The sequence below is a fragment of the Coregonus clupeaformis genome, unplaced genomic scaffold (assembly GCF_020615455.1).
Source record: "Coregonus clupeaformis isolate EN_2021a unplaced genomic scaffold, ASM2061545v1 scaf0167, whole genome shotgun sequence".
Lineage (NCBI taxonomy): Eukaryota > Metazoa > Chordata > Actinopteri > Salmoniformes > Salmonidae > Coregonus > Coregonus clupeaformis.
This window is the reverse complement of record NW_025533622.1, coordinates 465,785-490,000: the sequence shown is the minus strand read 5'-3', so window position 1 is coordinate 490,000 and position 24,216 is coordinate 465,785. Positions and strand designations below refer to the sequence as shown.

The following is a 24,216-nucleotide window of genomic DNA, read 5'->3' as shown; positions in this document are numbered from 1 at the left end:
ACATAGACAAACACCATGTCATAGATCTATAACACATAGACAGACACCATGTCATAGATCTCCAACACATAGACAGACACCATGTCATAGATCTATAACACAACAGACACCATGTCATAGATCTATAACACATAGACAGACACCATGTCATAGATCTACTGCACATAGACAGACACCATGTCATAGATCTATAACACATAGACAGACACCATGTCATAGATCTATAACACATAGACAGACACCATGTCATAGATCTATAACACATAGACAGACACCATGTCATAGTTCTATAACACATAGACAGACACCATGTCATAGATCTACTGCACATAGACAGACACCATGTCATAGATCTATAACACATAGACAGACACCATGTCATAGATCTATAACACATAGACAGACACCATGTCATAGATCTATAACACATAGACAAACACCATGTCATAGATCTATAACACATAGACAGACACCATGTCATATATCTCCAACACATAGACAGACACCATGTCATAGATCTATAACACAACAGACACCATGTCATAGATCTATAACACATAGACAGACACCATGTCATAGATCTCCAACACATAGACAGACACCATGTCATAGATCTACAACACATAGACAGACACCATGTCATAGATCTATAACACATAGACAGACACCATGTCATAGATCTATAACACATAGACAGACACCATGTCATAGATCTATAACACATAGACAGACACCATGTCATAGATCTATAACACATAGACAGACACCATGTCATAGATCTATAACACATAGACAGACACCATGTCATAGATCTACTGCACATAGACAGACACCATGTCATAGATCTATAACACATAGACAGACACCATGTCATAGATCTATAACACATAGACAGACACCATGTCATAGATCTATAACACATAGACAAACACTATGTCATAGATCTATAACACATAGACAGACACCATGTCATATATCTCCAACACATAGACAGACACCATGTCATAGATCTATAACACAACAGACACCATGTCATAGATCTATAACACATAGACAGACACCATGTCATAGATCTCCAACACATAGACAGACACCATGTCATAGATCTACAACACATAGACAGACACCATGTCATAGATCTACTGCACATAGACAGACACCATGTCATAGATCTATAACACATAGACAGACACCATGTCATAGATCTATAACACATAGACAGACACCATGTCATAGATCTATAACACATAGACAGACACCATGTCATAGATCTATAACACATAGACAGACACCATGTCATAGATCTACTGCACATAGACAGACACCATGTCATAGATCTATAACACATAGACAGACACCATGTCATAGATCTATAACACATAGACAAACACCATGTCATAGATCTATAACACATAGACAGACACCATGTCATATATCTCCAACACATAGACAGACACCATGTCATAGATCTATAACACAACAGACACCATGTCATAGATCTATAACACATAGACAGACACCATGTCATAGATCTCCAACACATAGACAGACACCATGTCATAGATCTACAACACATAGACAGACACCATGTCATAGATCTATAACACATAGACAGACACCATGTCATAGATCTATAACACATAGACAGACACCATGTCATAGATCTATAACACATAGACAGACACCATGTCATAGATCTATAACACATAGACAGACACCATGTCATAGATCTATAACACATAGACAGACACCATGTCATAGATCTACTGCACATAGACAGACACCATGTCATAGATCTATAACACATAGACAGACACCATGTCATAGATCTATAACACATAGACAGACACCATGTCATAGATCTATAACACATAGACAGACACCATGTCATAGATCTATAACACATAGACAGACACCATGTCATAGATCTATAACACATAGACAGACACCATGTCATAGATCTATAACACATAGACAGACACCATGTCATAGATCTATAACACATAGACAGACACCATGTCATAGATCTATAACACATAGACAGACACCATGTCATAGATCTATAACACATAGACAGACACCATGTCATAGATCTATAACACATAGACAGACACCATGTCATAGATATACAGTGCCTTGCAAAATTATTCATCCCCCTTGGCGTTTTTCCTATTTTGTTGCATTACAACCTGTAATTTCAATGGATTTTTATTTGGATTTCATGTAATGGACATACACAAAATAGTCCAAATTGGTGAAGTGAAAAAAAGAAAAAATAACTTGTTTAAAAAAATTCGAACAAATAAATAACGGAAAAGTGGTGCGTGCATATGTATTCACCCCCTTTGCTATGAAGCCCCTAAATAAGATCTGGTGCAACCAATTACCTTCAGAAGTCACATAATTAGTTAAATAAAGTCTACCTGTGTGTAATCTAAGTGTCACATGATCTCAGTATATATACACCTGTTCTGAAAGGCCCCAGAGTCTGCAACACCACTAAGCAATGGGCACCACCAAGCAAGCGGCACCACGAAGACCAAGGAGCTCTCCAAACAGGTCAGGGACAAAGTTGTGGAGAAGTACAGATCAGGGTTGGGTTATAAAAAAATATCAGAAACTCTGAACATCCCACAGAGCACCATTAAATCCATTATTAAAACATGGAAAGAATATGGCACCACAACAAACCTGCCAAGAGAGGGCCGCCCACCAAAACTCACGGACCAGGCAAGGAGGGCATTAATCAAAGAGGCAACAAAGAGACCAAAGATAACCCTGAAAGAGCTGCAAAGCTCCACAGCGGAGATTGGAGTGTCTGTCCATAGGACCACTTTAAGCCGTACACTCCACAGAGCTGGGCTTTACGGAAGAGTGGCCAGAAAAAAGCAATTTCTTAAAGAAAAAAATAAGCAAACATGTTTGGTGTTCGCCAAAAGGCATGTGGGCGACTCCCCAAACATATTTACATTTAAGTCATTTAGCAGACGCTCTTATCCAGAGCGACTTACAGTTAGTGAGTGCATACATTATTATTCTTTTTTTTTCATTTTATTTTTCATACTGGCCCCCCGTGGGAAACGAACCCACAACCCTGGCGTTGCAAACGCCATCTACCAACTGAGCTACATCCCTGCCGGCCATTCCCTCCCCTACCCTGGACGACGCTGGGCCAATTGTGCGCCGCCCCATGGGTCTCCCGGTCGCGGCCGGCTACGACAGAGCCTGGATACGAACCAGGATCTCTAGTGGCACAGCTAGCACTGCGATGCAGTGCCTTAGACCACTGCGCCACTCGGGAGACATATGGAAGAAGGTATTCTGGTCAGACTAAAATTGAGCTTTTTGGCCATCAAGGAAAACGCTATGTCTGGTGCAAACCCAACACTCTCATCACCCCGATGTTTTTCCATCAGCAGGGACTGGGAAACTGGTCAGAATTGAAGGAATGATGGATGGCGCTAAATACAGGGAAATTCTTGAGGGAAACCTGTTTCAGTCTTCCAGAGATTTGAGACTGGGATGGAGGTTCACCTTCCAGCAGGACAACGACCCTAAGCATACTGCTAAAGCAACACTTGAGTGGTTTAAGGGGAAACATTTACATTTCTTGGAATGGCCTAGTCAAAGCCCAGACCTCAATCCAATTGAGAATCTGTGGTATGACTTAAAGATTGCTGTACACCAGCGGAACCCATCCAACTTGAAGGAGCTGGAGCAGTTTTGCCTTGAAGAATGGGCAAAAATCCCAGTGGCTAGATGTGCCAAGCTTATAGAGACATACCCCAAGAGACTTGCAGCTGTAATTGCTGCAAAAGGTGGCTCTACAAAGTATTGACTTTGGGGGGGTGAATAGTTATGCATGATCAAGTTCTGTTTTTTATTCTTATTTCTTGTTCATTTCACAAAAAAATATATTTTGCATCTTCAAAGTGGTAGGCATGTTGTGTAAATCAAATGCTACAAATCCCCCAAAAATACATTTTAATTCCAGGTTGTAAGGCAACAAAATAGGAAAAATGCCAAGGGGGGGGTGAATACTTTGGCAAGCCACTGTACAACACATGGACAGGGTGAGGATTAGAGTTTAGGGTTAGAGGTTAGAGGTCAGATGTGACTGACCTGTGACCCCTCGAGGTTAAAGGTCTGAGCGTTGTGACAGAGCAGCATCACATCCTTCTCCAGGTCAGGCACACTCCTGAACTTGTGGCTCCGCACGCGCTCCTGGAAACAAGCAAACAAACAAACATACCAGGTGGTAGGCTCCTCTGTCTGTACCTTCCTCCTATATCAGGTGGTAGGCTCCTCTGTCTGTACCTTCCTACTATATCAGGTGGTAGGCTCCTCTGTCTGTACCTTCCTACTATATCAGGTGGTAGGCTCCTCTGTCTGTACCTTCCTACTATATCAGGTGGTAGGCTCCTCTGTCTGTACCTTCCTACTATATCAGGTGGTAGGCTCCTCTGTCTGTACATTCCTCCTATATCAGGTGGTAGGCTCCTCTGTCTGTACCTTCCTACTATATCAGGTGGTAGGCTCCTCTGTCTGTACCTTCCTACTATATCAGGTGGTAGGCTCCTCTGTCTGTACCTTCCTCCTATATCAGGTGGTAGGCTCCTCTGTCTGTACCTTCCTCCTATATCAGGTGGTAGGCTCCTCTGTCTGTACCTTCCTCCTATATCAGGTGGTAGGCTCCTCTGTCTGTACCTTCCTCCTATATCAGGTGGTAGGCTCCTCTGTCTGTACCTTCCTCCTATATCAGGTGGTAGGCTCCTCTGTCTGTACCTTCCTACTATATCAGGTGGTAGGCTCCTCTGTCTGTACCTTCCTCCTATATCAGGTGGTAGGCTCCTCTGTCTGTACCTTCCTACTATATCAGGTGGTAGGCTCCTCTGTCTGTACCTTCCTCCTATATCAGGTGGTAGGCTCCTCTGTCTGTACCTTCCTACTATATCAGGTGGTAGGCTCCTCTGTCTGTACCTTCCTACTATATCAGGTGGTAGGCTCCTCTGTCTGTACCTTCCTCCTATATCAGGTGGTAGGCTCCTCTGTCTGTACCTTCCTACTATATCAGGTGGTAGGCTCCTCTGTCTGTACCTTCCTCCTATATCAGGTGGTAGGCTCCTCTGTCTGTACCTTCCTACTATATCAGGTGGTAGGCTCCTCTGTCTGTACCTTCCTACTATATCAGGTGGTAGGCTCCTCTGTCTGTACCTTCCTCCTATATCAGGTGGTAGGCTCCTCTGTCTGTACCTTCCTACTATATCAGGTGGTAGGCTCCTCTGTCTGTACCTTCCTACTATATCAGGTGGTAGGCTCCTCTGTCTGTACCTTCCTCCTATATCAGGTGGTAGGCTCCTCTGTCTGTACCTTCCTACTATATCAGGTGGTAGGCTCCTCTGTCTGTACCTTCCTACTATATCAGGTGGTAGGCTCCTCTGTCTGTACCTTCCTCCTATATCAGGTGGTAGGCTCCTCTGTCTGTACCTTCCTCCTATATCAGGTGGTAGGCTCCTCTGTCTGTACCTTCCTACTATATCAGGTGGTAGGCTCCTCTGTCTGTACCTTCCTCCTATATCAGGTGGTAGGCTCCTCTGTCTGTACCTTCCTCCTATATCAGGTGGTAGGCTCCTCTGTCTGTACCTTCCTCCTATATCAGGTGGTAGGCTCCTCTGTCTGTACCTTCCTCCTATATCAGGTGGTAGGCTCCTCTGTCTGTACCTTCCTCCTATATCAGGTGGTAGGCTCCTCTGTCTGTACCTTCCTCCTATATCAGGTGGTAGGCTCCTCTGTCTGTACCTTCCTACTATATCAGGTGGTAGGCTCCTCTGTCTGTACATTCCTACTATATCAGGTGGTAGGCTCCTCTGTCTGTACCTTCCTCCTATATCAGGTGGTAGGCTCCTCTGTCTGTACCTTCCTACTATATCAGGTGGTAGGCTCCTCTGTCTGTACCTTCCTCCTATATCAGGTGGTAGGCTCCTCTGTCTGTACCTTCCTCCTATATCAGGTGGTAGGCTCCTCTGTCTGTACCTTCCTACTATATCAGGTGGTAGGCTCCTCTGTCTGTACCTTCCTCCTATATCAGGTGGTAGGCTCCTCTGTCTGTACCTTCCTCCTATATCAGGTGGTAGGCTCCTCTGTCTGTACCTTCCTACTATATCAGGTGGTAGGCTCCTCTGTCTGTACCTTCCTCCTATATCAGGTGGTAGGCTCCTCTGTCTGTACCTTCCTCCTATATCAGGTGGTAGGCTCCTCTGTCTGTACCTTCCTCCTATATCAGGTGGTAGGCTCCTCTGTCTGTACCTTCCTCCTATATCAGGTGGTAGGCTCCTCTGTCTGTACCTTCCTCCTATATCAGGTGGTAGGCTCCTCTGTCTGTACCTTCCTCCTATATCAGGTGGTAGGCTCCTCTGTCTGTACCTTCCTCCTATATCAGGTGGTAGGCTCCTCTGTCTGTACCTTCCTCCTATATCAGGTGGTAGGCTCCTCTGTCTGTACCTTCCTCCTATATCAGGTGGTAGGCTCCTCTGTCTGTACCTTCCTCCTATATCAGGTGGTAGGCTCCTCTGTCTGTACCTTCCTCCTATATCAGGTGGTAGGCTCCTCTGTCTGTACCTTCCTACTATATCAGGTGGTAGGCTCCTCTGTCTGTACCTTCCTACTATATCAGGTGGTAGGCTCCTCTGTCTGTACCTTCCTACTATATCAGGTGGTAGGCTCCTCTGTCTGTACCTTCCTCCTATATCAGGTGGTAGGCTCCTCTGTCTGTACCTTCCTACTATATCAGGTGGTAGGCTCCTCTGTCTGTACCTTCCTACTATATCAGGTGGTAGGCTCCTCTGTCTGTACCTTCCTACTATATCAGGTGGTAGGCTCCTCTGTCTGTACCTTCCTCCTATATCAGGTGGTAGGCTCCTCTGTCTGTACCTTCCTACTATATCAGGTGGTAGGCTCCTCTGTCTGTACCTTCCTACTATATCAGGTGGTAGGCTCCTCTGTCTGTACCTTCCTCCTATATCAGGTGGTAGGCTCCTCTGTCTGTACCTTCCTACTATATCAGGTGGTAGGCTCCTCTGTCTGTACCTTCCTACTATATCAGGTGGTAGGCTCCTCTGTCTGTACCTTCCTACTATATCAGGTGGTAGGCTCCTCTGTCTGTACCTTCCTCCTATATCAGGTGGTAGGCTCCTCTGTCTGTACCTTCCTACTATATCAGGTGGTAGGCTCCTCTGTCTGTACCTTCCTACTATATCAGGTGGTAGGCTCCTCTGTCTGTACCTTCCTACTATATCAGGTGGTAGGCTCCTCTGTCTGTACCTTCCTCCTATATCAGGTGGTAGGCTCCTCTGTCTGTACCTTCCCTACTATATCAGGTGGTAGGCTCCTCTGTCTGTACCTTCCTCCTATATCAGGTGGTAGGCTCCTCTGTCTGTACCTTCCTCCTATATCAGGTGGTAGGCTCCTCTGTCTGTACCTTCCTCCTATATCAGGTGGTAGGCTCCTCTGTCTGTACCTTCCTACTATATCAGGTGGTAGGCTCCTCTGTCTGTACCTTCCTCCTATATCAGGTGGTAGGCTCCTCTGTCTGTACCTTCCTCCTATATCAGGTGGTAGGCTCCTCTGTCTGTACCTTCCTTATATCAGGTGGTAGGCTCCTCTGTCTGTACCTTCCTATATCAGGTGGTAGGCTCCTCTGTCTGTACCTTCCTCCTATATCAGGTGGTAGGCTCCTCTGTCTGTACCTTCCTCCTATATCAGGTGGTAGGCTCCTCTGTCTGTACCTTCCTCCTATATCAGGTGGTAGGCTCCTCTGTCTGTACCTTCCTACTATATCAGGTGGTAGGCTCCTCTGTCTGTACCTTCCTCCTATATCAGGTGGTAGGCTCCTCTGTCTGTACCTTCCTCCTATATCAGGTGGTAGGCTCCTCTGTCTGTACCTTCCTCCTATATCAGGTGGTAGGCTCCTCTGTCTGTACCTTCCTCCTATATCAGGTGGTAGGCTCCTCTGTCTGTACCTTCCTCCTATATCAGGTGGTAGGCTCCTCTGTCTGTACCTTCCTCCTATATCAGGTGGTAGGCTCCTCTGTCTGTACCTTCCTCCTATATCAGGTGGTAGGCTCCTCTGTCTGTACCTTCCTCACTATATCAGGTGGTAGGCTCCTCTGTCTGTACCTTCCTCCTATATCAGGTGGTAGGCTCCTCTGTCTGTACCTTCCTCCTATATCAGGTGGTAGGCTCCTCTGTCTGTACCTTCCTACTATATCAGGTGGTAGGCTCCTCTGTCTGTACCTTCCTCCTATATCAGGTGGTAGGCTCCTCTGTCTGTACCTTCCTCCTATATCAGGTGGTAGGCTCCTCTGTCTGTACCTTCCTCCTATATCAGGTGGTAGGCTCCTCTGTCTGTACCTTCCTACTATATCAGGTGGTAGGCTCCTCTGTCTGTACCTTCCTCCTATATCAGGTGGTAGGCTCCTCTGTCTGTACCTTCCTCCTATATCAGGTGGTAGGCTCCTCTGTCTGTACCTTCCTCCTATATCAGGTGGTAGGCTCCTCTGTCTGTACCTTCCTCCTATATCAGGTGGTAGGCTCCTCTGTCTGTACCTTCCTCCTATATCAGGTGGTAGGCTCCTCTGTCTGTACCTTCCTCCTATATCAGGTGGTAGGCTCCTCTGTCTGTACCTTCCTACTATATCAGGTGGTAGGCTCCTCTGTCTGTACCTTCCTACTATATCAGGTGGTAGGCTCCTCTGTCTGTACCTTCCTCCTATATCAGGTGGTAGGCTCCTCTGTCTGTACCTTCCTACTATATCAGGTGGTAGGCTCCTCTGTCTGTACCTTCCTCCTATATCAGGTGGTAGGCTCCTCTGTCTGTACCTTCCTACTATATCAGGTGGTAGGCTCCTCTGTCTGTACCTTCCTACTATATCAGGTGGTAGGCTCCTCTGTCTGTACCTTCCTACTATATCAGGTGGTAGGCTCCTCTGTCTGTACCTTCCTCCTATATCAGGTGGTAGGCTCCTCTGTCTGTACCTTCCTACTATATCAGGTGGTAGGCTCCTCTGTCTGTACCTTCCTCCTATATCAGGTGGTAGGCTCCTCTGTCTGTACCTTCCTACTATATCAGGTGGTAGGCTCCTCTGTCTGTACCTTCCTACTATATCAGGTGGTAGGCTCCTCTGTCTGTACCTTCCTCCTATATCAGGTGGTAGGCTCCTCTGTCTGTACCTTCCTACTATATCAGGTGGTAGGCTCCTCTGTCTGTACCTTCCTACTATATCAGGTGGTAGGCTCCTCTGTCTGTACCTTCCTCCTATATCAGGTGGTAGGCTCCTCTGTCTGTACCTTCCTCCTATATCAGGTGGTAGGCTCCTCTGTCTGTACCTTCCTCCTATATCAGGTGGTAGGCTCCTCTGTCTGTACCTTCCTCCTATATCAGGTGGTAGGCTCCTCTGTCTGTACCTTCCTCCTATATCAGGTGGTAGGCTCCTCTGTCTGTACCTTCCTCCTATATCAGGTGGTAGGCTCCTCTGTCTGTACCTTCCTACTATATCAGGTGGTAGGCTCCTCTGTCTGTACCTTCCTCCTATATCAGGTGGTAGGCTCCTCTGTCTGTACCTTCCTCTCCTCCTATATCAGGTGGTAGGCCTCTGTCTGTACCTTCCTCATCAGGTGGTAGGCTCCTCTGTCTGTACCTTCTTCCTACTATATCAGGTGGTAGGCTCCTCTGTCTGTACCTTCCTCCTATATCAGGTGGTAGGCTCCTCTGTCTGTACCTTCCTACTATATCAGGTGGTAGGCTCCTCTGTCTGTACCTTCCTCCTATATCAGGTGGTAGGCTCCTCTGTCTGTACCTTCCTCCTATATCAGGTGGTAGGCTCCTCTGTCTGTACCTTCCTACTATATCAGGTGGTAGGCTCCTCTGTCTGTACCTTCCTCCTATATCAGGTGGTAGGCTCCTCTGTCTGTACCTTCCTACTATATCAGGTGGTAGGCTCCTCTGTCTGTACCTTCCTACTATATCAGGTGGTAGGCTCCTCTGTCTGTACCTTCCTCCTATATCAGGTGGTAGGCTCCTCTGTCTGTACCTTCCTCCTATATCAGGTGGTAGGCTCCTCTGTCTGTACCTTCCTCCTATATCAGGTGGTAGGCTCCTCTGTCTGTACCTTCCTACTATATCAGGTGGTAGGCTCCTCTGTCTGTACCTTCCTACTATATCAGGTGGTAGGCTCCTCTGTCTGTACCTTCCTCCTATATCAGGTGGTAGGCTCCTCTGTCTGTACCTTCCTACTATATCAGGTGGTAGGCTCCTCTGTCTGTACCTTCCTCCTATATCAGGTGGTAGGCTCCTCTGTCTGTACCTTCCTCCTATATCAGGTGGTAGGCTCCTCTGTCTGTACCTTCCTCCTATATCAGGTGGTAGGCTCCTCTGTCTGTACCTTCCTACTATATCAGGTGGTAGGCTCCTCTGTCTGTACCTTCCTCCTATATCAGGTGGTAGGCTCCTCTGTCTGTACCTTCCTACTATATCAGGTGGTAGGCTCCTCTGTCTGTACCTTCCTACTATATCAGGTGGTAGGCTCCTCTGTCTGTACCTTCCTCCTATATCAGGTGGTAGGCTCCTCTGTCTGTACCTTCCTCCTATATCAGGTGGTAGGCTCTCTGTCTGTACCTTCCTCCTATATCAGGTGGTAGGCTCCTCTGTCTGTACCTTCCTCCTATATCAGGTGGTAGGCTCCTCTGTCTGGTACCTTCCTCCTATATCAGGTGGTAGGCTCCTCTGTCTGTACCTTCCTCCTATATCAGGTGGTAGGCTCCTCTGTCTGTACCTTCCTCCTATATCAGGTGGTAGGCTCCTCTGTCTGTACCTTCCTCCTATATCAGGTGGTAGGCTCCTCTGTCTGTACCTTCCCTCCTATATCAGGTGGTAGGCTCCTCTGTCTGTACCTTCCTACTATATCAGGTGGTAGGCTCCTCTGTCTGTACCTTCCTACTATATCAGGTGGTAGGCTCCTCTGTCTGTACCTTCCTCCTATATCAGGTGGTAGGCTCCTCTGTCTGTACCTTCCTCCTATATCAGGTGGTAGGCTCCTCTGTCTGTACCTTCCTCCTATATCAGGTGGTAGGCTCCTCTGTCTGTACCTTCCTACTATATCAGGTGGTAGGCTCCTCTGTCTGTACCTTCCTCCTATATCAGGTGTGTAGGCTCCTCTGTCTGTACCTTCCTCCTATATCAGGTGGTAGGCTCCTCTGTCTGTACCTTCCTACTATATCAGGTGGTAGGCTCCTCTGTCTGTACCTTCCTCCTATATCAGGTGGTAGGCTCCTCTGTCTGTACCTTCCTCCTATATCAGGTGGTAGGCTCCTCTGTCTGTACCTTCCTACTATATCAGGTGGTAGGCTCCTCTGTCTGTACCTTCCTCCTATATCAGGTGGTAGGCTCCTCTGTCTGTACCTTCCTCTATATCAGGTGGTAGGCTCCTCTGTCTGTACCTTCCTCCTATATCAGGTGGTAGGCTCCTCTGTCTGTACCTTCCTCCTATATCAGGTGGTAGGCTCCTCTGTCTGTACCTTCCTCCTATATCAGGTGGTAGGCTCCTCTGTCTGTACCTTCCTCCTATATCAGGTGGTAGGCTCCTCTGTCTGTACCTTCCTCCTATATCAGGTGGTAGGCTCCTCTGTCTGTACCTTCCTCCTATATCAGGTGGTAGGCTCCTCTGTCTGTACCTTCCTCCTATATCAGGTGGTAGGCTCCTCTGTCTGTACCTTCCTCCTATATCAGGTGGTAGGCTCCTCTGTCTGTACCTTCCTCCTATATCAGGTGGTAGGCTCCTCTGTCTGTACCTTCCTACTATATCAGGTGGTAGGCTCCTCTGTCTGTACCTTCCTCCTATATCAGGTGGTAGGCTCCTCTGTCTGTACCTTCCTCCTATATCAGGTGGTAGGCTCCTCTGTCTGTACCTTCCTCCTATATCAGGTGGTAGGCTCCTCTGTCTGTACCTTCCTCCTATATCAGGTGGTAGGCTCCTCTGTCTGTACCTTCCTACTATATCAGGTGGTAGGCTCCTCTGTCTGTACCTTCCTCTTTTACTATATCAGGTGGTAGGCTCCTCTGTCTGTACCTTCCTCCTATATCAGGTGGTAGGCTCCTCTGTCTGTACCTTCCTCCTATATCAGGTGGTAGGCTCCTCTGTCTGTACCTTCCTCCTATATCAGGTGGTAGGCTCCTCTGTCTGTACCTTCCTACTATATCAGGTGGTAGGCTCCTCTGTCTGTACCTTCCTACTATATCAGGTGGTAGGCTCCTCTGTCTGTACCTTCCTACTATATCAGGTGGTAGGCTCCTCTGTCTGTACCTTCCTACTATATCAGGTGGTAGGCTCCTCTGTCTGTACCTTCCTACTATATCAGGTGGTAGGCTCCTCTGTCTGTACCTTCCTACTATATCAGGTGGTAGGCTCCTCTGTCTGTACCTTCCTCCTATATCAGGTGGTAGGCTCCTCTGTCTGTACCTTCCTACTATATCAGGTGGTAGGCTCCTCTGTCTGTACCTTCCTACTATATCAGGTAGTGGGCTCCTCTGTCTGTACCTTCCTACTATATCAGGTGGTAGGCTCCTCTGTCTGTACCTTCCTCCTATATCAGGTGGTAGGCTCCTCTGTCTGTACCTTCCTCCTATATCAGGTGGTAGGCTCCTCTGTCTGTACCTTCCTACTATATCAGGTGGTAGGCTCCTCTGTCTGTACCTTCCTCCTATATCAGGTGGTAGGCTCCTCTGTCTGTACCTTCCTCCTATATCAGGTGGTAGGCTCCTCTGTCTGTACCTTCCTCCTATATCAGGTGGTAGGCTCCTCTGTCTGTACCTTCCTCCTATATCAGGTGGTAGGCTCCTCTGTCTGTACCTTCCTCCTATATCAGGTGGTAGGCTCCTCTGTCTGTACCTTCCTCCTATATCAGGTGGTAGGCTCCTCTGTCTGTACCTTCCTCCTATATCAGGTGGTAGGCTCCTCTGTCTGTACCTTCCTACTATATCAGGTGGTAGGCTCCTCTGTCTGTACCTTCCTCCTATATCAGGTGGTAGGCTCCTCTGTCTGTACCTTCCTCCTATATCAGGTGGTAGGCTCCTCTGTCTGTACCTTCCTCCTATATCAGGTGGTAGGCTCCTCTGTCTGTACCTTCCTCCTATATCAGGTGGTAGGCTCCTCTGTCTGTACCTTCCTCCTATATCAGGTGGTAGGCTCCTCTGTCTGTACCTTCCTCCTATATCAGGTGGTAGGCTCCTCTGTCTGTACCTTCCTCCTATATCAGGTGGTAGGCTCCTCTGTCTGTACCTTCCTACTATATCAGGTGGTAGGCTCCTCTGTCTGTACCTTCCTCCTATATCAGGTGGTAGGCTCCTCTGTCTGTACCTTCCTCCTATATCAGGTGGTAGGCTCCTCTGTCTGTACCTTCCTCCTATATCAGGTGGTAGGCTCCTCTGTCTGTACCTTCCTCCTATATCAGGTGGTAGGCTCCTCTGTCTGTACCTTCCTCCTATATCAGGTGGTAGGCTCCTCTGTCTGTACCTTCCTCCTATATCAGGTGGTAGGCTCCTCTGTCTGTACCTTCCTACTATATCAGGTGGTAGGCTCCTCTGTCTGTACCTTCCTACTATATCAGGTGGTAGGCTCCTCTGTCTGTACCTTCCTCCTATATCAGGTGGTAGGCTCCTCTGTCTCTGTACCTTCCTACTATATCAGGTGGTAGGCTCCTCTGTCTGTACCTTCCTACTATATCAGGTGGTAGGCTCCTCTGTCTGTACCTTCCTCCTATATCAGGTGGTAGGCTCCTCTGTCTGTACCTTCCTACTATATCAGGTGGTAGGCTCCTCTGTCTGTACCTTCCTACTATATCAGGTGGTAGGCTCCTCTGTCTGTACCTTCCTACTATATCAGGTGGTAGGCTCCTCTGTCTGTACCTTCCTACTATATCAGGTGGTAGGCTCCTCTGTCTGTACCTTCCTACTATATCAGGTGGTAGGCTCCTCTGTCTGTACCTTCCTCCTATATCAGGTGGTAGGCTCCTCTGTCTGTACCTTCCTACTATATCAGGTGGTAGGCTCCTCTGTCTGTACCTTCCTACTATATCAGGTGGTAGGCTCCTCTGTCTGTACCTTCCTCCTATATCAGGTGGTAGGCTCCTCTGTCTGTACCTTCCCTACTATATCAGGTGGTAGGCTCCTCTGTCTGTACCTTCCTCCTATATCAGGTGGTAGGCTCCTCTGTCTGTACCTTCCTCCTATATCAGGTGGTAGGCTCCTCTGTCTGTACCTTCCTCCTATATCAGGTGGTAGGCTCCTCTGTCTGTACCTTCCTCCTATATCAGGTGGTAGGCTCCTCTGTCTGTACCTTCCTCCTATATCAGGTGGTAGGCTCCTCTGTCTGTACCTTCCTCCTATATCAGGTGGTAGGCTCCTCTGTCTGTACCTTCCTCCTATATCAGGTGGTAGGCTCCTCTGTCTGTACCTTCCTACTATATCAGGTGGTAGGCTCCTCTGTCTGTACCTTCCTCCTATATCAGGTGGTAGGCTCCTCTGTCTGTACCTTCCTCCTATATCAGGTGGTAGGCTCCTCTGTCTGTACCTTCCTCCTATATCAGGTGGTAGGCTCCTCTGTCTGTACCTTCCTCCTATATCAGGTGGTAGGCTCCTCTGTCTGTACCTTCCTACTATATCAGGTGGTAGGCTCCTCTGTCTGTACCTTCCTCCTATATCAGGTGGTAGGCTCCTCTGTCTGTACCTTCCTCCTATATCAGGTGGTAGGCTCCTCTGTCTGTACCTTCCTACTATATCAGGTGGTAGGCTCCTCTGTCTGTACCTTCCTACTATATCAGGTGGTAGGCTCCTCTGTCTGTACCTTCCTCCTATATCAGGTGGTAGGCTCCTCTGTCTGTACCTTCCTCCTATATCAGGTGGTAGGCTCCTCTGTCTGTACCTTCCTACTATATCAGGTGGTAGGCTCCTCTGTCTGTACCTTCCTACTATATCAGGTGGTAGGCTCCTCTGTCTGTACCTTCCTACTATATCAGGTGGTAGGCTCCTCTGTCTGTACCTTCCTCCTATATCAGGTGGTAGGCTCCTCTGTCTGTACCTTCCTACTATATCAGGTGGTAGGCTCCTCTGTCTGTACCTTCCTCCTATATCAGGTGGTAGGCTCCTCTGTCTGTACCTTCCTACTATATCAGGTGGTAGGCTCCTCTGTCTGTACCTTCCTACTATATCAGGTGGTAGGCTCCTCTGTCTGTACCTTCCTACTATATCAGGTGGTAGGCTCCTCTGTCTGTACCTTCCTACTATATCAGGTGGTAGGCTCCTCTGTCTGTACCTTCCTACTATATCAGGTGGTAGGCTCCTCTGTCTGTACCTTCCTCCTATATCAGGTGGTAGGCTCCTCTGTCTGTACCTTCCTACTATATCAGGTGGTAGGCTCCTCTGTCTGTACCTTCCTACTATATCAGGTGGTAGGCTCCTCTGTCTGTACCTTCCTCCTATATCAGGTGGTAGGCTCCTCTGTCTGTACCTTCCTCCTATATCAGGTGGTAGGCTCCTCTGTCTGTACCTTCCTCCTATATCAGGTGGTAGGCTCCTCTGTCTGTACCTTCCTCCTATATCAGGTGGTAGGCTCCTCTGTCTGTACCTTCCTCCTATATCAGGTGGTAGGCTCCTCTGTCTGTACCTTCCTCCTATATCAGGTGGTAGGCTCCTCTGTCTGTACCTTCCTCCTATATCAGGTGGTAGGCTCCTCTGTCTGTACCTTCCTACTATATCAGGTGGTAGGCTCCTCTGTCTGTACCTTCCTCCTATATCAGGTGGTAGGCTCCTCTGTCTGTACCTTCCTCCTATATCAGGTGGTAGGCTCCTCTGTCTGTACCTTCCTACTATATCAGGTGGTAGGCTCCTCTGTCTGTACCTTCCTCCTATATCAGGTGGTAGGCTCCTCTGTCTGTACCTTCCTCCTATATCAGGTGGTAGGCTCCTCTGTCTGTACCTTCCTCCTATATCAGGTGGTAGGCTCCTCTGTCTGTACCTTCCTCCTATATCAGGTGGTAGGCTCCTCTGTCTGTACCTTCCTACTATATCAGGTGGTAGGCTCCTCTGTCTGTACCTTCCTCCTATATCAGGTGGTAGGCTCCTCTGTCTGTACCTTCCTCCTATATCAGGTGGTAGGCTCCTCTGTCTGTACCTTCCTACTATATCAGGTGGTAGGCTCCTCTGTCTGTACCTTCCTACTATATCAGGTGGTAGGCTCCTCTGTCTGTACCTTCCTCCTATATCAGGTGGTAGGCTCCTCTGTCTGTACCTTCCTCCTATATCAGGTGGTAGGCTCCTCTGTCTGTACCTTCCTACTATATCAGGTGGTAGGCTCCTCTGTCTGTACCTTCCTACTATATCAGGTGGTAGGCTCCTCTGTCTGTACCTTCCTCCTATATCAGGTGGTAGGCTCCTCTGTCTGTACCTTCCTACTATATCAGGTGGTAGGCTCCTCTGTCTGTACCTTCCTACTATATCAGGTGGTAGGCTCCTCTGTCTGTACCTTCCTACTATATCAGGTGGTAGGCTCCTCTGTCTGTACCTTCCTACTATATCAGGTGGTAGGCTCCTCTGTCTGTACCTTCCTACTATATCAGGTGGTAGGCTCCTCTGTCTGTACCTTCCTACTATATCAGGTGGTAGGCTCCTCTGTCTGTACCTTCCTACTATATCAGGTGGTAGGCTCCTCTGTCTGTACCTTCCTCCTATATCAGGTGGTAGGCTCCTCTGTCTGTACCTTCCTCCTATATCAGGTGGTAGGCTCCTCTGTCTGTACCTTCCTCCTATATCAGGTGGTAGGCTCCTCTGTCTGTACCTTCCTACTATATCAGGTGGTAGGCTCCTCTGTCTGTACCTTCCTCCTATATCAGGTGGTAGGCTCCTCTGTCTGTACCTTCCTCCTATATCAGGTGGTAGGCTCCTCTGTCTGTACCTTCCTCCTATATCAGGTGGTAGGCTCCTCTGTCTGTACCTTCCTCCTATATCACTCCTATATCAGGTGGTAGGCTCCTCTGTCTGTACCTTCCTCCTATATCAGGTGGTAGGCTCCTCTGTCTGTACCTTCCTCCTATATCAGGTGGTAGGCTCCTCTGTCTGTACCTTCCTCCTATATCAGGTGGTAGGCTCCTCTGTCTGTACCTTCCTCCTATATCAGGTGGTAGGCTCCTCTGTCTGTACCTTCCTACTATATCAGGTGGTAGGCTCCTCTGTCTGTACCTTCCTCCTATATCAGGTGGTAGGCTCCTCTGTCTGTACCTTCCTCCTATATCAGGTGGTAGGCTCCTCTGTCTGTACCTTCCTCCTATATCAGGTGGTAGGCTCCTCTGTCTGTACCTTCCTCCTATATCAGGTGGTAGGCTCCTCTGTCTGTACCTTCCTCCTATATCAGGTGGTAGGCTCCTCTGTCTGTACCTTCCTCCTATATCAGGTGGTAGGCTCCTCTGTCTGTACCTTCCTACTATATCAGGTGGTAGGCTCCTCTGTCTGTACCTTCCTCCTATATCAGGTGGTAGGCTCCTCTGTCTGTACCTTCCTCCTATATCAGGTGGTAGGCTCCTCTGTCTGTACCTTCCTACTATATCAGGTGGTAGGCTCCTCTGTCTGTACCTTCCTACTATATCAGGTGGTAGGCTCCTCTGTCTGTACCTTCCTCCTATATCAGGTGGTAGGCTCCTCTGTCTGTACCTTCCTCCTATATCAGGTGGTAGGCTCCTCTGTCTGTACCTTCCTACTATATCAGGTGGTAGGCTCCTCTGTCTGTACCTTCCTACTATATCAGGTGGTAGGCTCCTCTGTCTGTACCTTCCTACTATATCAGGTGGTAGGCTCCTCTGTCTGTACCTTCCTCCTATATCAGGTGGTAGGCTCCTCTGTCTGTACCTTCCTACTATATCAGGTGGTAGGCTCCTCTGTCTGTACCTTCCTACTATATCAGGTGGTAGGCTCCTCTGTCTGTACCTTCCTACTATATCAGGTGGTAGGCTCCTCTGTCTGTACCTTCCTCCTATATCAGGTGGTAGGCTCCTCTGTCTGTACCTTCCTACTATATCAGGTGGTAGGCTCCTCTGTCTGTACCTTCCTACTATATCAGGTGGTAGGCTCCTCTGTCTGTACCTTCCTCCTATATCAGGTGGTAGGCTCCTCTGTCTGTACCTTACTACTATATCAGGTGGTAGGCTCCTCTGTCTGTACCTTCCTCCTATATCAGGTGGTAGGCTCCTCTGTCTGTACCTTCCTCTTATATCAGGAGGTAGGCTCCTCTGTCTGTACCTTCCTACTATAGGTGTTATGTTTTATATGTATTATCTGTTGTTTGGTACCTTGATTTTCTTGAAGTCAACAGGTTTCCTGATCAGCTCGTAGTACTCTGGCAGCTCCTTCCTGGACGGCAGCTGGACAAACACCTCTGACAGCTGTCTATTACACCTGTAAACAGACAACCATACCTTCCCTGTTAACAGACAACCATACCTTCCCTGTTAACAGACAACCGTACCTTCCCTGTTAACAGACAACCGTACCTTCCCTGTTAACAGACAACCATACCTTCCCTGTTAACAGACAACCATACCTTCCCTGTTAACAGACAACCATACCTTCCCTGTTAACAGACAACCATACCTTCCCTGTTAACAGACAACCATACCTTCCCTGTTAACAGACAACCATACCTTACCTGTTAACAGACAACCATACCTTCCCTGTTAACAGACAACCATACCTTCCCTGTTAACAGACAACCATACCTTACCTGTTAACAGACAACCATACCTTCCCTGTTAACAGACAACCATACCTTCCCTGTTAACAGACAACCATACCTTCCCTGTTAACAGACAACCATACCTTCCCTGTTAACAGACAACCATACCTTCCTGTTAACAAACCATACCTTCCCTGTTAACAGACAACCATACCTTACCTGTTAACAGACAACCATACCTTCCCTGTTAACAGACAACCATACCTTCCCTGTTAACAGACAACCATACCTTCCCTGTTAACAGACAACCATACCTTCCCTGTTAACAGACAACCATACCTTCCCTGTTAACAGACAACCATACATTCCCTGTTAACAGACAACCATACCTTCCCTGTTAACAGACAACCATACCTTCCCTGTTAACAGACAACCATACCTTACCTGTTAACAGACAACCATACCTTACCTGTTAACAGACAACCATACCTTTCCTGTTAACAGACAACCATACCTTACTATACGAGGCGCATTGGTGTCAAGAACTGCAACGCTGCTGGGTTTCTATACACATATACAGTACCAGTCAATAGTGGTCAGAGCTGTCATCAAGGCAAAGGGGGGCTATTTGAAGAATCTCAAATATAAAATGTTTTGATTTGTTTAAGACTTTTTTGGTTACTACATGATTCCATATGTGTTATTTCATAGTTTTGATGTCTTCACTATTATTCTACAATGTAGAAAATAGTAAAAATAAAGAGAAACCCTGGAATGAGTAGGTGTGTCCAAACCTTAACCCTGGAATGAGTAGGCGTGTCCAAACCTTAACCCTGGAATGAGTAGGCGTGTCCAAACCTTAACCCTGGAATGAGTAGGCGTGTCCAAACCTTAACCCTGGAATGAGTAGGCGTGTCCAAACCTTAACCCTGGAATGAGTAGGCGTGTCCAAACCTTAACCCTGGAATGAGTAGGCGTGTCCAAACCTTAACCCTGGAATGAGTAGGCGTGTCCAAACCTTAACCCTGGAATGAGTAGGCGTGTCCAAACCTTAACCCTGGAATGAGTAGGTGTGTCCAAACCTTAACCCTGGAATGAGTAGGTGTCCAAACCTTAACCCTGGAATGAGTAGGCGTGTCCAAACCTTAACCCTGGAATGAGTAGGCGTGTCCAAACCTTAACCCTGGAATGAGTAGGCGTGTCCAAACCTTAACCCTGGAATGAGTAGGTGTGTCCAAACCTTAACCCTGGAATGAGTAGGTGTGTCCAAACCTTAACCCTGGAATGAGTAGGCGTGTCCAAACCTTAACCCTGGAATGAGTAGGCGTGTCCAAACCTTAACCCTGGAATGAGTAGGCGTGTCCAAACCTTAACCCTGGAATGAGTAGGTGTGTCCAAACCTTAACCCTGGAATGAGTAGGCGTGTCCAAACCTTAACCCTGGAATGAGTAGGCGTGTCCAAACCTTAACCCTGGAATGAGTAGGCGTGTCCAAACCTTAACCCTGGAATGAGTAGGTGTGTCCAAACCTTAACCCTGGAATGAGTAGGCGTGTCCAAACCTTAACCCTGGAATGAGTAGGCGTGTCCAAACCTTAACCCTGGAATGAGTAGGCGTGTCCAAACCTTAACCCTGGAATGAGTAGGCGTGTCCAAACCTTAACCCTGGAATGAGTAGGCGTGTCCAAACCTTAACCCTGGAATGAGTAGGCGTGTCCAAACCTTAACCCTGGAATGAGTAGGCGTGTCCAAACCTTAACCCTGGAATGAGTAGGTGTGTCCAAACCTTAACCCTGGAATGAGTAGGCGTGTCCAAACCTTAACCCTGGAATGAGTAGGCGTGTCCAAACCTTAACCCTGGAATGAGTAGGTGTGTCCAAACCTTTGACTGGTCCTGTGTATGTACATTAGCAGACGCTCTTATCCAGAGCCACTTACACATTGGTGCATTCACCTTATGATAGCCAGTGGGACAACCTTTTTACCAATTTTTGTATCTTTATTTTTATATTTATTTATTATTTATAAATTGTTAGCAATTTTTTTTTTTCTATATATATATTTTTTTCTATATATTTTTTTCATTTGTATGTATACAGTGGGGAGAACAAGTATTTGTTATACTGCCGATTTTGCAGGTTTTCCTACTTACAAAGCATGTAGAGGTCTGTAATTTTTATCATAGGTACACTTCAACTGTGAGATACGGAATCTAAAACAAAAATCCAGAAAATCACATTGTATGATTATATGCATTTTATTGCATGACATAAGTATTTGATCACCTACCAACCAGTAAGAATTCTGGCTCTCACAGACCTGTTAGTTTTACTTTAAGAAGCCCTCCTGTTCTCCACTCATTACCTGTATTAACTGCACCTGTTTGAATTCGTTACCTGTATAAAATACACCTGTCCACACACTCAATCAAACAGACTCCAACCTCTCCACAATGGCCAAGACCAGAGAGCTGTGTAAGGACATCAGGGATACAATTGTAGACCTGCACAAGGCTGGGATGGGCTACAGGACAATAGGCAAGCAGCTTGGTGAGAAGGCAACAACTGTTGGCGCAATTATTAGAGAATGGAAGAAGTTCAAGATGACGGTCAATCACCCTCGGTCTGGGGCTCCATGCAAGATCTCACCTCGTGGGGCATCAATGATCATGAGGAAGGTGAGGGATCAGCCCAGAACTACACGGCAGGACCTGGTCAATGACCTGAAGAGAGCTGGGACCACAGTCTCAAAGAAAATCATTAGTAATACACTACGCCGTCATGGATTAAAATCCTGCAGCGCACGCAAGGTCCCCCTGCTCAAGCCAGCACATGTCCAGGCCCGTCTGAAGTTTGCCAATGACCATCTGGATGATCCAGAGGAGGAATGGGAGAAGGTCATGTGGTCTGATGAGACAAAAATATAGCTTTTTGTTCTAAACTCCACTCGCCTTGTTTGGAGGAAGAAGAAGGATGAGTACAACCCCAAGAACACCATCCCATCCGTGAAGCATGGAGGTGGAAACATCATTCTTTGGGGATGCTTTTCTGCAAAGGGGACAGGACGACTGCACCGTATTGAGGGGAGGATGGATGGGGCCATGTATCGCGAGATCTTGGCCAACAACCTCCTTCCCTCAGTAAGAGCATTGAAGATGGGTCGTGGCTGGGTCTTCCAGCATGACAACGACCCGAAACACACAGCCAGGGCAACTAAGGAGTGGCTCCGTAAGAAGCATCACAAGGTCCTGGAGTGGCCTAGCCAGTCTCCAGACCTGAACCCAATAGAACATCTTTGGAGGGAGCTGAAAGTCCGTATTGCCCAGCGACAGCCCCGAAACCTGAAGGATCTGGAGAAGGTCTGTATGGAGGTGTGGGCCAAAATCCCTGCTGCAGTGTGTGCAAACCTGGTCAAGACCTACAGGAAACGTATGATCTCTGTAATTGCAAACAAAGGTTTCTGTACCAAATATTAAGTTCTGCTTTTCTGATGTATCAAATACTTATGTCATGCAATAAAATGCAAATTAATTACTTAAAAATCATACAATGTGATTTTCTGGATTTTAGATTCCGTCTCTCACAGTTGAAGTGTACCTATGATAAAAATTACAGACCTCTACATGCTTTGTAAGTAGGAAAACCTGCAAAATCGGCAGTGTATCAAATACTTGTTCTCCCCACTGTATATATATATTGTTTTTCCATAATAACTCCTGCCATTGAGGGGCTGTTCCATAATAACTCCTGCCATTGAGGGGCTGTTCCATAATAACTCCTGCCATTGAGGGGCTGCTCCATAATAACTCCTGCCATTGAGGGGCTGTTCCATAATAACTCCTGCCATTGAGGGGCTGCTCCATAATAACTCCTGCCATTGAGGGGCTGTTCCATAATAACTCCTGCCATTGAGGTGTGCTTCTCCATAATAACTCCTGCCATTGAGGGGCTGTTCCATAATAACTCCTGCCATTGAGGCTTGCTGTTCCATAATAACTCCTGCCATTGAGGGGCTGTTCCATAATAACTCCTGCCATTGAGGGGCTTCTCCATAATAACTCCTGCCATTGAGGGGCTGTTCCATAATAACTCCTGCCATTGAGGCTGGCTGTTCCATAATAACTCCTGCCATTGAGGGGCTGTTCCATAATAACTCCTGCCATTGAGGGGCTGCTCCATAATAACTCCTGCCATTGAGGGGCTGCTCCATAATAACTCCTGCCATTGAGGGGCTGTTCCATAATAACTCCTGCCATTGAGGGGCTGCTCCATAATAACTCCTGCCATTGAGGGGCTGTTCCATAATAACTCCTGCCATTGAGGCTTAGGCTGTTCCATAATAACTCCTGCCATTGAGGGGGCTGTTCCATAATAACTCCTGCCATTGAGGGGCTGCTCCATAATAACTCCTGCCATTGAGGGGCTGTTCCATAATAACTCCTGCCATTGAGGTGTGCTGTTCCATAATAACTCCTGCCATTGAGGGGCTGTTCCATAATAACTCCTGCCATTGAGGGGCTGTTCCATAATAACTCCTGCCATTGAGGGGCTGTTCCATAATAACTCCTGCCATTGAGGGGCTGTTCCATAATAACTCCTGCCATTGAGGGGCTGTTCCATAATAACTCCTGCCATTGAGGGGCTGTTCCATAATAACTCCTGCCATTGAGGGGCTGTTCCATAATAACTCCTGCCATTGAGGGGCTGTTCCATAATAACTCCTGCCATTGAGGGGCTTCTCCATAATAACTCCTGCCATTGAGGGGCTGCTCCATAATAACTCCTGCCATTGAGGGGCTGTTCCATAATAACTCCTGCCATTGAGGCTTAGTGCTGCTCCATAATAACTCCTGCCATTGAGGCTTAGTGCTGCTCCATAATAACTCCTGCCATTGAGGGGCTTCTCCATAATAACTCCTGCCATTGAGGCTTAGTGCTGTTCCATAATAACTCCTGCCATTGAGGGGCTGTTCCATAATAACTCCTGCCATTGAGGGGCTGTTCCATAATAACTCCTGCCATTGAGGGGCTGTTCCATAATAACTCCTGCCATTGAGGGGCTGTTCCATAATAACTCCTGCCATTGAGGGGCTGTTCCATAATAACTCCTGCCATTGAGGGGCTGTTCCATAATAACTCCTGCCATTGAGGGGCTGTTCCATAATAACTCCTGCCATTGAGGGGCTGTTCCATAATAACTCCTGCCATTGAGGGGCTGTTCCATAATAACTCCTGCCATTGAGGGGCTTCTCCATAATAACTCCTGCCATTGAGGGGCTGTTCCATAATAACTCCTGCCATTGAGGGGCTGTTCCATAATAACTCCTGCCATTGAGGGGCTGTTCCATAATAACTCCTGCCATTGAGGGGCTGCTCCATAATAACTCCTGCCATTGAGGGGCTTCTCCATAATAACTCCTGCCATTGAGGGGCTGTTCCATAATAACTC

General features: G+C 47.4%; 1 protein-coding gene across 5 annotated transcripts in view; it reads right to left on the bottom strand.

Moving 5' to 3' along the window:
* The window catches only part of smarca2 (SWI/SNF related, matrix associated, actin dependent regulator of chromatin, subfamily a, member 2), a 214,144-nt gene that overhangs the window by 26,899 nt on the left and 163,029 nt on the right, over positions 1–24,216 (bottom strand). For all 5 annotated transcript variants that reach the window (XM_041869484.2, XM_041869486.2, XM_041869487.2 and 2 more), the window contains 2 exons: positions 18,388–18,493; positions 4,123–4,224 (listed from right to left, as the gene is read on the bottom strand). In XM_041869484.2, the coding sequence (XP_041725418.1) occupies positions 4,123–4,224; positions 18,388–18,493 (208 nt within the window). The remainder of the gene's footprint in view (positions 1–4,122; positions 4,225–18,387; positions 18,494–24,216) is intronic.